At 39.2% G+C, this 18,348-nt stretch overlaps 2 protein-coding genes across 3 annotated transcripts; both read right to left on the bottom strand.

Moving 5' to 3' along the window:
* Positions 1-94: 94 nt before the first annotated feature.
* Positions 95-7,315, bottom strand: TOMM22 (translocase of outer mitochondrial membrane 22). Its single transcript, XM_032221181.1, has 4 exons — positions 7,076-7,315; positions 6,678-6,796; positions 2,490-2,607; positions 95-855 (listed from the first exon to the last, which is right to left on the bottom strand). The coding sequence occupies exons 1-4, from the start codon at positions 7,298-7,300 to the stop codon at positions 781-783; spliced, it is 537 nt and encodes a 178-aa protein (XP_032077072.1). The 5' UTR covers positions 7,301-7,315; the 3' UTR covers positions 95-780.
* A 2,044-nt stretch (positions 7,316-9,359) lies between these two features.
* On the bottom strand, positions 9,360-17,820 carry CBY1 (chibby family member 1, beta catenin antagonist). Of its 2 annotated transcripts, none has more exons than XM_032220489.1 (5): positions 17,736-17,820; positions 17,081-17,182; positions 15,798-15,903; positions 12,660-12,775; positions 9,360-10,787 (listed from the first exon to the last, which is right to left on the bottom strand). In XM_032220489.1, the coding sequence occupies exons 2-5, from the start codon at positions 17,156-17,158 to the stop codon at positions 10,707-10,709; spliced, it is 381 nt and encodes a 126-aa protein (XP_032076380.1). In that variant the 5' UTR covers positions 17,159-17,182; positions 17,736-17,820; the 3' UTR covers positions 9,360-10,706. The 2 variants fall into 2 exon arrangements, with proteins under 2 accessions (XP_032076380.1, XP_032076379.1); XM_032220488.1 differs by having other exon boundaries at positions 17,661-17,771.
* Positions 17,821-18,348: the final 528 nt, after the last annotated feature.

Below are 18,348 nucleotides of genomic sequence, written 5' to 3'. Positions count from 1 at the left end.
TTATTAAGGATTGAAGATTTTTATCCCGCCCCCCCACTCCCAATGGCCAGTTCAACTATCTTAAGGTACTGGTTCAGAGTTGAAGACTTAAAACTCTGCTAGAAACCTTTTAATACCTAGTTTGAAAATGTGGCTCAACAGAGAAAACAATTTTCCATGTGGTCAACTTTTATCGTAACATGCAATTAAGCAGAAACTGTATAGCCAGTAAGCTGAAACAATAAAGAAAACATTCTATGATTGCACTCAAACTATTTAATACAAAAGGGCTGTAGCGGACTTCCGTATCAATAGAGATGCAGCAAAATTGATGAAAATGACTTATCTAAGGTTCCCTCAGCATTGAAACATCTAACTCAAATAGAAGCTCACTCAGTGACATTTAGTATGCACCAGACTGTTCCATTGTACTTGTAGCATGTATACTTCAGTTTTTGCTGTTTCCATCTTCAGTATGTCAGGAGAGAAAAACAGGACTTACATAGACAAACATTGCTAACTAATTTGGCCAGAATCTGGCATGTCCTGAGGCGGTTTCCTGGAAATAAGGATACCAAATAAAAGCTTCCAAAGTCCTTGTTAATTGCTTTGATTATCAACTGAGGGAAGGAATAAAAAAAAATCATGATTGCCTAAGGATTAAAGGAGAGGTCAATGTCATAAAATACATATTGGGGTATGCCTCCATCAAGAACAGATGTCCAAGAAAAGAAAAAAAAAACCTGCCTAATAAACAATTTCAGTATTTCCTTCCATAATAATATGGCTCCGGGTATATGATTAAATCTTGCCAGGAAGAGAAGGCAGAGCACTTGACATTCCTCCAGAAAGCCCTGTATTTGGTCCTAATAAAATCTGTAAGAAATGAGAACATGTCAAAATGATTGAAAGGCCAAACTAACATTCAATTTTTTGTAAGTTATTTGAGAAGAATTTCCATTTCAAATGTCGTAAACCCAACAATTGTCTTACATCATTTTTACCCATAAAAAACACAAATGTAGCATTTCTTGTTTATAGTCTTATCATTACAAAAATACAGTTCTTGGTTCATATGATTATCAGATTTACTGTATATGAAGCAACATTTGTAAATGCACTCGTTTTTGATCCTGCAATGTGCAAATGCCTTACTGTGCCAAATCTTAATATTCTGGTTAAGTATGAGATCTGGAAAGTTTTGTTCTGACAAAAATTCATTTAAATATTTGGTTTGCTCAGAAAGTGGCCACTATTGTTCCATTTCCTATTTTATCAGATTGGCTTTATTTTTGTACTTTAAATATGTAAATAATTCTGTTCACATTTTCAATGTAATTATAATACTCCAGCAAGAGAGGGAAATCAGAAATAAGTTTTGTCATCCCTATAAGAAAGCAATGTGTTTACAAAAATGATATGATGAAGTAACATTTTTACTATGTAAGAAAGCATTGTCAGATACTCCAAGGAATTGTTTTTCTGAAAGCACTTGTAATGGAATATTACAAAAGTCATACCATAAAATGTGCTTTCAGCTGAGAATTATGGTCACCAGTATAAAGGCTAAAAGATACCCATCACATCCAGCAATAACTGGGACAATAAATAGATATCACTTTAATAAAAGTGTGAATGTGCACATTTATTAATGTGAATTACTACATAGACTAATGAGGCTACATTGTTGATATTACTATTATGGATGAATATTTAAAAGGGATGCTGAATATATACATATATACGCATATACATACAGTGTGTGTGTGTATACACATACATACATACATACATACATACATACATACATACATACATACATACCTACCTACCTACCTACCTACCTACCTACCTGTATTTTCTTTTAGTCAGTTTTGACTTGTATCAACTACATGGACAAGACCATTCCATTTTCTTGGCAATTGTTTCAAAAATAGTGATGAGCTAACTGGTTAAATGGCTGCAGTCTAATTCTTTTTGATGTCCTAGCACTGCCAGCAGCTGTTAGGACTCTGGAACACTAGACGTCAGCCATTAATACTGGAAGCTCATCACCACTTGCTTGATGTTAGCAATGAAAGTCTGTAGCAACATATTTTTACCAATAGTTTGCCATTTCATTTTTCTTATGGCTGAGAGAGCAATTGATCCATGGTCACCTAGCTGCATTTCGTATCAAAGGTAGGCTTCGTTTCCTGGCTTCCAGTTCAATGCATTTATTTAACTATTATTACACTAAAACTAACTCTTGTAGTATGAAACTTTCATCAATCTTATGCTTTCCAAATGTGCTGGTCCAGACTTCCAAGACAGTACTGTACATTGAACGAAAACTAGAGAAGACTAGTGTAGAAACTGAATTACAGATGAAAAATTACATTAAATAAAATGTAGCTCTTCAATGGGTTTGTTTATAAATTCTTAATAGGTTGGAGAATGAAAGATACATTGACATTCACAGACAAAAGGAAGATTAGATTCATTAAATTAGAGTTCAGAAGACTATTTACCTGTCGTTGTTGCAGCTGCTGCTGCTGCTCCATTTGCAATTTCTCAGTTTCAAAAACAACAGGAAGAACTAGGATCATGAAAGAAGTGGTCCCAATCCATAAAGCTGCCCTTGAGAATCTTTGGGAAAATGAGAGAAAGCAAAAGTATATTCTGACTTTTGCTGAGATGGAAAGTAGCCACTCTATAGACCTCAGTTGTATGAAAGTGACCCATTTCACATAGATTCATATCTAAACTACTTATTCGTAACTGTAAAACATTTTTAAAAAATTACCAATATGCCATTCAGACCTATCATAAACCATAAAGAAATATATATTACTTTCACCCACTTTGATCTTATATGTAATTAAAACTAATGTTTTCATACTGTAGTGTTTAAAAAATTAATTCTTACTCTTAATGGAACAAGCATGGTACTCTTTAACAGAATGAAAAGCACTTAGGATTTGATTTCCAAAAGGTACTTCAAATGCATAGCAACATGTACATAAAATATGTCTGCAATGTTTTAAAGCAGCAACTATCCTCCAGAGTTGTTCCATGATCACAGGAAAGGGAGCAGCTACTTTAAGGCACTATAAACAGATGCTACATTTATGCTTTGACACACTTTTTGAAGACTGAATGCTAAGTGTTGCACATTCCTGCTTTTCAAAATATAGCAGTATGTTTATTTTAATCTGCAATCTAGCCACCAAAGGATACAGGATACCTTTCCTAAAAAGAACCAGGGGATAAAATCCAAATTTGGTTGAATAAAAAAGGTGTTATAAGTAAGAAAGACTTGTCTGAGAGGGGGAGAGAGATACAAGAAATAGATGTGGTTTAATAGATGCATCTCACAGAAATGTGAATCATAGATTTACATTCTGCCTTTTCTTTAAGACTTCAAGGTTCTATATGTAGAACCTATTCCTCTATTCTCCCCACCACCCACACCATCATCCCATGAGTTATTCTGGGCTCCTTTAGTCATACTGCTGAATTTCAGCAAGATCAGAAAGGCTGTAATATATAATTGCCTTATACCCAAAAATATTTGAATAGCGTTATTTCATTACATTCAGGTAAAAAAAGCATTCTCAAAAAATATTTGGGGGAGGAATATCTAGAAATTGTAACTATAATTTATGATAGTGATATTTGGCATCTATTTTTAATTACATAGCTTTATATAAAATACATGAATATTTGTGTTTAATTTTAATTATGTGTTAAAAACAAAGACTTCAATATATTTAATAATGAACTTTTATTGCTAGAATATTAATAAATATGCTTATGCTGCAGATAATCACATAATTTAGAATTTATGCTGTTCTAAGTCCATCTCTCTACCACAATTTCAGTGACACTAGCATCTCGATCATAATGAACAATGAAGGCTCTCTGGGATCTATTGTCAGCTTTTGATACCATCAACAATATATCTTTATGCATCAGCTTCAAGAGACTCCTTAAGCAGACTCAATACTTATTTGGCTTCCATTTTAATTGTCACTTTATTTATTTGTATCCTGGGTTTATTTATTTTTTACAAATAACTCAAGCTAATAAACATATATAGGGATGTGGAGGCTCAGTGACTAAGATGCTGAGCTTGTCGATCAGAAAGAGCAGCAGTTCGCTGGTTCGAATCCCTAGCACCGCATAACTGAGTGAACTCCTGTTACTTGCCCCAGCTTCTGCCAACCTAGCAGTTTGAAAGCATGTAAAAATGCAAGTAGAAAAATAGGGACCACCTATTTTGGTGGGAAGGTAACAGCGTTCCGTGCACCTTCGCCGTTTAGTCATGCTGGTCACATGACAACAGAATTGTCATCAGACAGTGCTGACTCTTAGGCTTAGAAACAGAGATGAGCACCTACCCCTAGAGTTGGAAACGACTAGCATGTATGTGCAAGGGGAACCTTTACCTTTAATGAACATATCTAACATATCTTCCACTTCCTATTCACCCACAATAACAATCCTATGAGCTGGGCTGGGTTGAAAAAGAGTGACTGGCCCGAAGTCACTCAGCTGGCCCTCTAGGGTAAGATGGGACTTGAACTTATGGTCTGCTGCTTTCTAGCCAGGTATCTTAACCAACTGTGATTACAAGGAATGATGTACTATGATACATGCTGCAAGTTGAAATAAAGTTTTCTTAGCTTCATCTTAATTGATTAAATGGAACAGATTCCAGCCACATAGTGAAGAAACATCTCTCCAGCCAACTACGATACAGGGAGTCCTCAACTTAGAACCGCAACTGAATCAAAACTTTATGTTGTTAAGTGAGAAAATTGCTAAGGAGTTTTGCTCCATTTTATGACTTTTCTTGCCACATTTGTTAAGCGAATCACTGCAGTTGTTAGATTAGTAACATGGTTATTAAATGAATCTGGTTTTCCCATTGATTTTGCTAGTCAGAAGGTTGCAAAAAGATATTACATGACCCAAGGACACTGCAACCCTCAAAAATGTGAGTCAGTTGTCAAGCATTCGAATTTAAATCAATGTGATTATGAAGATGCTGCAAAGGTTGTAAGTGCGAATAATGGTCATATAAGTCACTTTTTCAGTGCTGTTCTAACTTCAAACCGTCATTAAGTGAACTGTTGCAAGCTGAGGAGTGCCTCCTATATATAAAACAGGTTCTGTTCCCCTTTTGCAATAACGACATACTACAGTGAAATAAAGATAAAAGTTCCCCTCGAACATATGTGCTAGTCGTTCCAGACTCTAGGGCCGGGATAGCGAACCTATGGCACATGGAGCCATTTGTCAGGGCACGGGAGGCGTTGCCCTGTCAGCTGGCCAGCGCACATGTGCATGCTGGCCAGCTGAGTTCAGCCTTTTTTTAAAGCCATTTTTCACCCTCCCCAGGCTCCGGAAGCTTTATAGGAGCCTGGGGATGGTGAAAACAGCCTCCCCCCCCCCCCGGAGGCCCTCCGGAGCAGAGCTTCCCTGAAGACTCCGAAGCGCAAAAAAACGGCCCTACAGGCAAACCGGAAATCACTTCCGGTTTGTTCGTAGGGCTGGTTTAAGCCCTCCGGAGCCTTCAGGGAAGCCAAGGTGGCGCAGTGGTTAAATGCAGCACTGCAGGCTACTGCTAGATCAGCAGGTCAGCGGTTCAAATCTCACCGGCTCAGGGTTGACTCAGCCTTCCATCCTTCCGAGGTGGGTAAAATGAGGACCCAGATTGTTGGGGGCAATATGCTGACTCTCTGTAAACCGCTTAGAGAGGCCTGAAAGGCCTATGAAGCGGTATATAAGTCTACTGCTATTGCTATTACCATAGGACTAAAAACGGTGCTACGAGCAAACCGGAAGTCGATTCCTGGTTTGCCCTTAGGGCTGGTTTGTTTGCACTCCGGAGGCTTCAGGAAAACTCCTGAAGCCTCTGGAGGGCCTCTGGGGGGAGGGAGGGCAGGGGAGGCTGTTTTTGCCCTCCCCAGGCTCCTATAAAGCCTCTGGAGCCCAGGGAGGGTGAAAAAAGTATGCAAAAAATGGGGGGGCTGTCATGTGCGCATGCACGCTGGGGGGGTGTCACACATTGCATGACCCCCACCCTCCCAGTGCTGATCTCTGTTTCAAAGCTGAAGAGCCAGCGCTATCCAAAGACGTCTCCTTGGTCATGTGGCCGGCATGACTAAACACCAAAGGCGCATGGAACGCTGTTACCTTCCCACCAAAGATGGTTCCTATTTTTCTACTTGCATTTTTAACGTGCTTTTGAACTACTAGATTAGCAGAAGCTGGGAGAAGTAATGGGAGCTCACCCTTGTAACACGGCGCTAGGGATTCGAACCACTGAACTGCCAAACTTCTGATCGACAAACTCAGCATCTTAGCCACTGAACTATAAGAAATAATAAGAAACTATACAATAATTTATATAATAATAAACTAGCAGACTACAAATGACGTCACAATCAATCCCAAAGCATTCTTCCGGAAAAAATATGACAGTGAAAGCCATCCTCACCACGGAGGGCAGGTATTCCAAAGGGAGGGGAGCTCTCACAGAGAATGCATGATAGGTGATCATTCTGATCGACAAGCTCAACGTCTTAGCCCCTGAGCCACCGCATCCTCCAGCAATGAAATAGCAGGAGGTTATTTATCCCCTCGGAAAATCATCTCAGCATCTTTAGACTGTGGAGAAGGATCCCCACTTTTCCAATTCCTTATCTCACCTGTACATTTTCTGAGCTACAGAAAGGGATACGTCGAAGGTAGCTCCAGCTGCCGACCGAAGGCCGTCTGGAAACATCTCTGTGAGACCCCAAAGTCTTTCTGCCAGGGTCTCATCCAGCTGCAACGAAGGCGAGAAAAACGTAAAGTAGGAGCCTGCCTGACCCTCCAACCTGCTCTCCCTCCCTCCCCCCAACCTGGACTTGAAATCCTGTGGACGACTATTTGTGCATTCCTCCCAAGGAGGCCCCCTTCCAAAACCCCCACCGGCCCTCACAAACACGCTCCGACTGACCTCGTGGGGCCCCGGCGGTCTCCGCACGCTTCCAGGAGAGGTCAAGCGTCGCGCGGCTTACGCCAGGGCGCCGTACGGAGCTCTCGGTGGCAACGACCCGCTTACCTCATCTTCGTCCTCCTCTGTATCCTCTTCCAGCTCCTCCGTTTTGCCGGCGCTTCCCTTGGAGGGCAGCAGGTCCTCGGGAGACAGCGGCGTCAAGGCGGCCATAACTGCAACTGAGAGAATGACGAACGAGGAGGATCCCGCAGCGGCTAGACCGTTGCCGGAAGTCAAGATCTGGAGGCCGACAGCCTCCGCGGCCCTTCTTGCAATTGCACAGCGACGCATAGCGCACGGGAAGAACAAGCGAAGTTAGCGCAAAGACTTAGCCCAGCGTTTCTGAAGATTGGGAATTTGAAGAGGCGTGGACTCCTCTTCAAAGTTAACTGAGGTTAAAAAATAGTGGCTTACAGCAAAAATGGATGCATGCATCCCACGGAAGATATGAGGAAGTGCATATATTACTTTATAAATAGGAACTGCAATATTAATGTCCCCTCTCCTCAGTGGGACGTAATGCAGCCATTTATATTTCCAAGGTAAAGATACGAATTCAGGGTGTTTTTTTTTAAATCCAGGTTTTGTGATTTGGGACTGAAATTCAACTTATTTTTTTTTTCTTCTTGGGAGATGGGGACAGAAGAAAGGGTTACCTATCTGGCTAAAGTCTGACTTTAGCCCTGACTATACCAGAACATTCAACGGGTTGCAGGCATTTATTATGAAAAAGACCAAATCCTAAAACACTGCAACTTTATAAAAAGAATATTCTAAAAAAAATAAAAATGGCTGAGTTCATGAGTGATTTTGGTTCACTGTATTGCATGAATCCACCTTTTAAATAATGACCATGTAGCACAAACCCAGCTAATCATAATTATTCAATAAATCATGATTATTTAAATCATATCTTAGTTCCATCCCTCCTTCCCTCCCTCCCAGGCAATATAGCAATGCTATTGTATAGATTCCTGTAATATTTACTGTTGAATTTAACTTGAAAATGGCCATTTTTCCTGTATTTTTATGTGTTGGGGATTATAATTAATATATAAAATTAATGGGAATGTTTATTTTAAAACATGAAAGTGTATTTAAAGAGCAATGTTTTTCTTTAAAGTGTTCTGATTAGATCTGCAAATTGCACAAAATACCTTAAAAGGGAAAAATGTGTTGTCCCCCCCCCCCTATAACTAAAGGAGCAACACATACCAGGAATTCCATTTAAAAATATTATTCCAGATTAATTTATATTCCGAGAAGAATTCCTGTTTATCTATCTGGAAAATACTTTCAGAAAATAAATTTTCTTTAGAAAATTTGTATAGGATTCTTCAATTCTGGTAATATCTTTATAAAAATGCAATTATCAATTAATGAGGATGGCTCAATGATGGTCATAGATCAAGGACTCCCAGTAAAAGATAAATATCATTTATCTGATATAACCCAATGGAAATATTTACAAATATATTTCCTAACAACATTGTTTGAATCAGCACCATTTTCAGTTTCTGAAATATCTGAGATAATAGAACAACTTGTTCAATCCTTTAAAATTAAAAACCCTATTATGAATTTTTATAGATGTTATCAATAAATCTGAAATGCAGATGTTTAAAAATGGAATAAAAAATAAATGATTCCTAAACTGTCTCTATTATGAGAGTGTGTCTTAACCTCTAGTAAGAATGTCAGTAGACCCTAATTTATGATTTTTACAATAAAAATATTTAGAGTTCACTGGACTCTGTTATGTTTGTATAGAAAAGAACTCTCAAAAACAGCATTTTGTTACAGGTGTATTAAGAATAATGCTTCTTTAAAACACATGTTTTTACAATGTCCTATACTTAGCAAGTCTGGGCAGAAAGTAGTGGATAACATAAGTAGGATTGTACGACAAAAGCTAAAATTCTCAATATTCTATTGATTTACACATTTAGTACATAGAATTTGACAATGGATAGGTCCATACTATGGTCGAAAGGTTGATATTGCATCATTAGAAAGATTAACTTCTGACCCCCTTTCACTCAATGGATTGAAGACCTGACTGCATTAGCCACCTATGAGCAGATTCCCGATAGATGTAGCCTTTATATATATTATGGACAAAGATAATGAACTATGGGACTCATTTATACAGATTATACAGTCAGTTAAAAAAAATCATATAAATATTACCAGAAATGTTACATAAATCTTAAATAATATTTTTATTAGACAAATATTCCATTATGACATAGTATTTTTTGTTATAGCATTTTATGATTTTTTTTGCTTTTTGAGAAAAAAATATCACATTGTTTTTTGTTCTTTTTGTTATTAATTAAAAAAACAAAAATAATTTTAAAAAGTGATTTATTATGAGTTAAGGAGCAGAAATAATAAAAATTGGCTATTCAGTGTGAAGTTCAAAGAAATAAGGGTCGGGTAACATATGTGAGTGTGTGTGTGTGTGTACACGTACGTACGTACGTACGTACATATATAATTACCTGCACTTTACAGGTAAATTATTGTAGTTATAAGGCAACCCTAACTTATTTTTTTGAATTGTAGAATAAATAGGCCATTTTTGAGATGAATATGTTGTTATCTAAGTATTTGTGAACAAGTGACTACTCTATTAAAGCAGATGCCCCAACAATTTTGTTACACTTTTAAGGTTCTTCAGGATGTGTCTTTTTTCTGATGTCAGATTTAAATGTTATCTCAGTGGTGGCTTGCTATATACTTTCAGGGAAAGTGCAGGAGCATTTGTGATACCTCCTATAACAACAGAAACTAATGAAAAGATATGGTATGCTATCTATTTTGTCTGCCATATACCAAGTCATTGTCAGAAACTACAATCTAGAGATATATTGCACTCCAGACATTAGACTCCTAGATGCCAAGGAATGCATGGATAATGAACCTAAAATAGATTAAAGAAAGATAATGGCTTATTTTAGACACAACATGGATCCTGGAATGACAAGCCAAAATGTGTACAAGCAGCATGAACTCAGGTACATTCCACTTGCATTGCATACATTCCTCTGTATAAAGCAAAAACAGGCTACATTACTAGCTCACACTTAACTCATAAACTTTCAATTAAAACAGGGTTCATAATCTAAAGCGGACTTTCAGTCCTGCCTTGTTTAGAAGCAATTTACCATGTTTTCAGTCTTATGAATTTTGAGTAAATTCAGCTTCCTAGCTTGCTTTACAATTCATATAAGCTGACAAAAGTGAGTGCATGTTGCATGTATATATTCTAGCTTAGTAATAATTTCGTTATCAGTAAATATCCTGAGATGTATTGCAAGAAATGTTCCTATCTTTTCTTCTGATTTGATCTTTCAGAATGGTTGCTATCTTCTTGGGAAGATGACATAAATGTTACCTATACTTAAACATCTTTTAATAATATAATGAACATATGTTAAGAGCACTTTGATAGAAGTTTCACAAAGAGAAAAAAAGTAGATACTAGCTTTCTGGAACTAGCTTCCTGGAACTAAAAAGTAGATACTAGCACTGGAACTAACTATTTCTTAGTTGGGGCCCTGGCTATAAAGAGTCGAAGACAGCAAAGTCTTCCAAGGCAGATGTGACTTCACAAGTGATGAATCTGATCCCTCTAAATCATATTTGCCTGTTATTTCTCCCCCTTATCTCCTAGCGATTGCCAAGTTATAATTCACTTCCTCCTTCGGCTGTAATTTTTCAGTTCTTCTAATTCCTTCTCCATGAGGTGGGATTCAGCAGTTGTCTCAGAGAGCTGAAAGTGCAAGGCATAAATGGTAATGAAAATATATAGGTACAGGCCAATGCTGCAGCACACCCAGAAGTATTTTTATTTTGGTTTTATTCCAAAGCAAAATTATTCCAAAGGTTTAATTAAATGGGTTGGGTTTCAACTGTGTGTGTTTGGGCTAAAATTAATTCTTTAAAAATAAGTCATCAGCTGCTGGTAATGCACAACATATATGGTATTCTGTTCTACAGTCTTAAAATACATTTTCAGACATTGAATAAAAGATCTGCAGCTGCTTCCAACCAGTATGAACTGCTATTTTCAACTCCCATCTGTAAACCAGTGTCATTTATAAGGTTATAAGGTTATAAGGTTTATTGCACTTGTATGCCGCCCTATTCCCGAAGGGACTCAGGGTGGCTAACAAACCAAAGGGGAAAGGGATAATACAGACAAAAACAAAAGGCAAACAAACAAAATACAAAAACAATTTAAAAGCAACCAACAGCCACACAAATTCGAGAGGGGGTGGGAACTCATCAGCCCCAGGCCTGTCGGAACAGCCAGGTTTTGACGGCTTTGCGGAAAGCCTGAAGGGTGGTGAGGGTCCGGATCTCCACGGGGAGGTCGTTCCAGAGGGCTAGAGCAGCCACAGAGAAGGCCCTCCTCTGGGTAGTCGACAAACGGCATTGGCCGGTGGATGGAATTCGGAGGAGGCCTAGTCTGTGGGATCTAATCGGTCTTTGGGAGGTAATTGGCAGCAGGCGGTCTCTCAAGTACCCAGGTCCAATACCATTTGTGGGACATAGAACACAGGTGATCTCTGTACCTATGCTTTCCCTGTGAAACAGCATTCCCTGGAAGTCCATATGGTCCTGACTCTGTGGTACTTTCACAAAACTGTAAGGCTGGGTTTTTCAATAAGCTTTGGGGCAGTTTGAATCATGATCTATTTCTTGTTTAACTTCCTTTAAATTGTTATTGGGTCCTGTTTTGTTCTTGGTGTAGTTGTATATTATTTATTTTTATTGTTTTTAACCCTTATGTTTAAGTTATCTAGAGTTGTTTTGTGATTGAGATGGCATACATACTGAACAAAACAAGTAAACTATTTGAAAAATTCATTTTATTTCTCCCTCAGAAAAAGCCTGTTACCTATAATAGAAGTTTTAATTTTCTAAATTTTAAGATTGTATCATAAGGTCTACAGTATCTTGGATCAATGACTGTCAGGTTTTGTTCACTGGAAAATTCTCCTTATGGGCTGTCCTGTGTTATGCCAAAAGCTGGCTCACCTAAAGCAATCAATTCACTTTGAACAAGCAATATAAAATTTTTAAGCCTGCATAGGACAGTATACACTACTAGGCTCCCAACAAAGCATTCACAGATTGCTGAGAGACTTGTGCTAAAGCAGAACCACAGCTCATATATCTTTGGCTACCACACCTGGATTGGCATAGAACAGTGATGACGAACCTTTTCAGCACCAAGTGCCAAAACCAGAATGTACGTGTGTGCCAGAGCGCAGGAAACCCAAAGACCAGCTGACCGCTGCACATGCGCATAGCAGCCAGCTGATTTTTGGGTTTCTGCTGCACGGATGCGCACCGGCCAGCTGGTCTTTGGGTTCTGCTGCTCTGGCGCACACAAAGACCAGGTGGCTAGCGCGCATGCCCGTGCTGGAAATCAAAAGAGCAGCTGGCGATGGCACGCGAGCCCACAGAGGGCTCTGCGTGCCACCTCTGGCATCATGCCATAGCTTCACCACTATGGCCATAGAAGTTACTCGGAAGGTGTGGAATGCAATAGCACCACACATCTTGTGCTAAGGAATCATTAAACTAAATAACTCCTGAAATGTACTAAAAAAGAGAGATGACACATTGATCTCACCATATCCAACAAAAGATCCACTTTCAGCCGAAGAAGATTGTTCTCTTCTTCCAGTTGCTGATTCCGTTTGCGAAGACGCTGTGTCTCCCTCCGGTCCCCACTGCTTCCAAATGATTCTGGAATTACATATCTCAAGATTATCTAATTTGTTTTGCTCTAGATATTTCATGGAAAATGAGAGCCAGAACCCCAGCAAAAACCAGTCACATTAGCTTTACTAAAATAGGCAAAATAACAAGTCAGAAAAAACAACAAAAATCTGATAGAAAATAACATTTTATATAGAATTGTTAAAGCATAATAAAGTCAGGTGTTATAATATATAAAACCAAGGCCAGAAAAGGTGTCTTTGAATATCATAACATTTTACTTGCAGTTGAAAATTCTACAATGACAGTCATGACAACCAAATGTTTTAATGATGGTTGTAAAAATAAGGTCTTGTATTAGTAAATTCAAGTTTGAATTCTTTCTGCATTCCAGTCTGCAATATAGTTTTACCTTTCATTTACCAGTTGAACAGATTGAAGCCTATTGTAGTTTTCACAGAAAGGGCTCTGTTTCATTCAGGCCCAAAGCCCCTGTTGTTTCCTCCTTGTTTACAGCATCCCAAAACTCAGAATATGTATTTTAAAGTTTCCAAATACTTCTCAGATTTGGATACAGGTAGTCGTCAACTTATGACCATATTTGGGACCCAAATTTTGGCTGCTAAGCAATTAAGATTGTTTGTTGTGTTAATTGCGAAGTCGTGTCTGACCCATAGTGACCCCATGGACAACATTCCTCCAGGCCTTCCTGTCCTCTACTATCCCCTGGTGTCCATTCAAGGTCACGCCTACTGCTTTGGTGACTCCATCCAGCCACCTCATTCTCTGTCGTCCCCTTCTTCTTTTGCCCTCAATCTGTCCCAGCATTAGACCCTTCTCCAGCGAGTCCTTCCTTCTTATTAGGTGGCCAAAGTATTTGAATTTCATCTTCAGGATCTGGCCTTCTAAAGAGCAGTCAGGGTTGATCTCCTCTAGGACTGACTGTTTTATTGCCTTGCAGTCCAAGGGACTCGCAGGAGTCTTCTCCAGCACCATAGTTCAAAGACCTCCATTCTTTGGCGCTCAGCTTTTCTTATGGTCCAACTTTCACAGCCATACATTGCAACTGGGAAAACCATAACCTTCACTATACGCACTTTTGTTGGCAAGGTGATGTCTCTGCTTTTTAGTATGCTGTCTAGATTTGCCATAGCTTTCCTCCCCAGGAGTAAGCATCCTAGATTGCTAAGTGAGACATATATAATTTTACAATCTTTTTGCCATGGTTGTTAAGTGAATCACACAGTCATTAAATAAATCTAGTTTCCTTGACTTTGCTTTTGGGAAGCTGGCAGGGAAAGTCACAAAACTTGTGAAACCAAGATCCTACAACCACTGTAAATGCAAGCTGGTTTTCAAGTGCCCAAATTTTGATTACATAACCGTGGAGACACTGTGATGGCCATAAATGTGAGGATAGTTGTAAGTCACTTTTTTCAGCAACATTATAACCTTGAATGATCATTAAATGAATGGTCATAGGTCAAGGACTATCCGTGTATGGCCATCCCTATGGCAGTATAATGAACCAGTATGTCTGGTACTTCTCATTTGCAATTCATAATTATTTCAGATTCTTAGTAACTGAAGTTCTCTCAACATTACAACACTATTTGAAATAATAAGTTTTTTTCTGATTTTTTTTTTTTAAAAACTGAAGCAGTAAAATGTAAACATAAAATTACATAGTAAATATAAAATCTATCACTCCACAGTAAATTAAGACCTTAAAATCAAATTGAACACCCACCAATGGGTATGTTTTGGTACATATTAAGACTATTTTATGTGTCCAAGAAAAAATGAGAATTGGTGTTATATAAAAGATTAGCAAGAACAAAGATCTATCTAAATGTGTGATTTAGCAAGAATACCAAACCAGAAAAAACTACAGTATGAATACCACCCCTAACATAATAACAATCATTAATACTTGCACATCCAACACAATAACCATTAGTTTTTGCAAAAGAACATCAAAAGAAAGATGATAGCAGGAAGCACATCAGGCTGATTGATAAGGCTCCCTTTTGGAAGGAATTAGGATTTAAACTACCTCACCCTTAAGCACCAGAACAGTGATGGTTAACCTTTTTGTCGTGTGCCAAAAGCATGTGTGTGCCTGCACCCATAATGCAATGCGCACATGACACACACACACACACACCTCCCCCCTGCACATGCATGCATGACACCACCACCACCACCCATGTTCCCCACGCAATCCTCCCATGCCCGTTTTGGGCCTAATAGGCCTTCGTGCAGCCTCCTGGGATCAAAATGGGCTGTGGAAGAGTGTAGCTCCCCTGTGCTCCCCCCCCTACATGTGCACAACCCTCCTGGGCCACTGCGCATGCATCTCCCACATGTGTCCCACTCCCCGCGCATGCATGGCAGAGACCCAAAAATCAGCTGGCCAGCGGGAGGCACGCACAAATGCGTGGTGGAGCTGAGCTGGGGCGACAGAGAGGGTTCTGCGTGCCACCTGTGGCACACATGCCATAGGTTTGCCATCACAGCACTAGAATAATGGACATACAATCTTGGATATGTATATTGCTGGATTACAGGTAGTCCTGAAGTTACAACCATAATGGAGTCCACATCGAGACTGTTGTAAAGCAAGTCATTATGTGACCAGACCCAATTTTAATAACCTTTTTTGCAGCTGTTGTTAAGTGAATGCTGCAGTCATAAAGCAAACACTTAAATAAGCAGTTAAACCCATTTTTTGCTATGGAGCATTTTCTGCCAGAAACCAGAAGCACCAATTTTCTACAAAAACATAAATTATGAGCCTGTGACCACAAGGTGCTGAAAATGTTTGTCAATGCAGGCAGATTCCTGACTTTCCAAAATGAGGTCATGTGGCTGCAGAGGCACAGATGCTGGAACTTCAAAATGGGCTGTAAGTACTTTTTTGGGATGTGTTATAACTTTGAACGGTTGCTAAGCGACCGGTGGTAAATCAAGGACTATCTGTAGAGCTATATCTCTGATACTCTGCAGAATACTGCAGTCGCTAAGATAATTGCTCTTTCTCTCTTACCAGGTATCCATTGGCCATTCTCAAACCTCAGACTCTGTCCTGTAAGTGTCATAACAGGGGTTCCATATTCTAAGCCCAGCTCAATTTCACGGGCAGATCTGTCCAGCTGTAAAACAGAGAAAATTTTCCCAATATTTTACATTCCTTAATTTCTATTTATTTTCTTAGCATTAAACAAACCTGTACAAAATATGCCAAGTCCATTTATTATAGGGCATAAAAAGTACATATCTTACACAAATATGCATTGGAAGTCATTTAGCACCCTCACACTGATACTCCCATAAGGTTGCATCATTTTAGGGAAATATGGATGCGATTCTATAGCTTTAGCGTCCAGTCATTGCAGAATATATTGGATTTCCACCATCAAGATCAGGAAAGCTCCAATATCAAATTTATTTTCCAACCACCTCTAAAACCAGCTCCTCTCCTGAGATTGTGAAATGTAAACCATAAAAAGTTCAAAACAAAAAACAATAGTGAGAGGTGGACTAGGCTGAGCTAAGATGTAAACCCCACTCTTCTCTAAAAAAGGTAAAGGTTCCGCTCACACATATGTGCTAGTCGTTCCCAACTTTAGGGGTCATTGCTCATCTCCGTTCAAAGCCGAAGAGCCAGCACTATTCGAAGACGTCTCCATGGTCATGTGGCCGGCATGACTAAATGCTGAAGGCGCACAAAACACTGTTACCTTACCACCAAAGGTAGTCCCTATTTTTCTACTTGCATTTTTATATGCTTTTGAACTGCTAGGTTGACAGAAGCTGGGACAAGTAAGGGGAGCTCACTCCATTACGTGGCGCTACGCATTTGAACTGCCGACCTTCTGATCGACAAGCTCAGCACCTTAGCCACGAGCCACCGCGTCCCTACTCTCTTCTGTACTATGTTAAAAAAAACAGAATAAAGATTTCATAGAGCTTGAGAACTGCTCTAAATCTCTTCTTTTGCACATAACACAAGGAAAACTTTTTATTATTTTTATTTATTCAGTCCTTTCCTCAAAAGGAGATAATGGCCAAAATACACTTTGCTTTCAAAATAGAAATACGATGTGGTTTACAATTTTGTTTTTTATTAATACAGTTTGTTTATTGTTAAAAGATTTTTTTATTATTTAAATAAAAATGGGTAAAGGTATATAACATCACAGGAAGGATTCAACAAGTAAAAAACTGGTTCTACTTTTCTGAATATTTTATAAGCAAAAGTGGCTTCAAGAGTCTCCTATTCTGATGAAAAACATAGCATAAAAATCTTCAGTTTCTTCTAGAACTTACCAAATGGAGGTTGGAAAGTGAGGCTGATTTTCTGGGCGGAGTTTTCTTTGGACTGAATGTGTTTCCAAAAAGCGGCATCTTTCTAAATCCCTCTTATCCTTCCTGGAGGGGGAAAAAAAAATCCCACAAAGAGTATTATTTCATTGAAAAATGCATAGATCAATCACTGCCCACAAGAGTTGGACACGGAGAACTTTTTGACCTCAATCAGACTATAAATTCCCAGCTACCATTACCTATATAGTAGCCTACATCTCCAGAAGGTACCAGGTTCGCCCAAAAAGCAACCACAAACACTACTTTTAATCAGATGCAACGTGAGCATATCAGCAATAGAGGCAGCTTGTCTGAATTTCATCTGATGTGTAGCTGAGTACCAACCATCTGCTCAAGGTAGCAGGTGGCAATTGTTAATGCATCTCAAGTGACCCATCCCTGGTACCGTCTCTGATCCAAGCAATACCCCACTGGAGGATTTTTGGAAAATCCAATATTCCGGATCTCCTGTGCTTAGAAGTGCCGAATCCAAGTTAACACCACATTTAAAAGAGCCCCATGGCAAGGAGCGGCATTTTCCTACCTAGCACTTCTTCAGACCAAATTTAGGGAACTTTCACACCATGATCACGACCATAACACATACAACACTCCCAACCTTCAAAACCAATCTGCGCAGGCGCAGCCTCAACCGATGTTTGAAGCTTTGTAACCGGCGGTAGCCCGGGGACGACCGCGCTGAGGATAGCTGGGGCAGCAGCCAGTACCACATAAAGGGAAGGGAGGTTTGTTTTTAATTTCGCAATTGCGACAATAAGCTTTGCTATAGACTCACACAAACGGAATATATATAAAGTAAGAACGCGTGACAGAATCTCTTCTCAGGAGAAGGAATGACGTATGAGTAGAAGACTTGCGAAGTTATAACCCGTATCAGAAGATACAGCCCCCCTCCTTCTGTGATGGTAGCGACCCAAGCGACTGTGAAAGGAGGCGTGACCCGCAGCAGCGGCGATAAGGTCCTTCCATCGTTGTAATATGGGGGAGGAAGAAAGAAATAATGATTTTGATAGAGCTATTTTTTAATGCTGACGTTCGGAAGATGTGTTCTCAAATAAATTATTCCCAATGTATTATATTATTCTAGTAATAGCGAAGAAGTGCTAGGCTCTCCTTTAGTCCGGTACAAAGGTAGATTGAGGGAATAGTTTATTCCGCTGGTTGCTGTGGTAACAGAAGGACGCCAAGCGAAGGAGCGAAGCTAGACTCTT

The sequence above is a fragment of the Thamnophis elegans genome, chromosome 7, assembly GCF_009769535.1.
Source record: "Thamnophis elegans isolate rThaEle1 chromosome 7, rThaEle1.pri, whole genome shotgun sequence".
In the NCBI taxonomy this organism is placed as follows: Eukaryota; Metazoa; Chordata; class Lepidosauria; order Squamata; family Colubridae; genus Thamnophis; species Thamnophis elegans.
The sequence above is the reverse complement of the archived record's forward strand: the minus strand, read 5'-3'. Positions and strand labels throughout refer to the sequence as shown.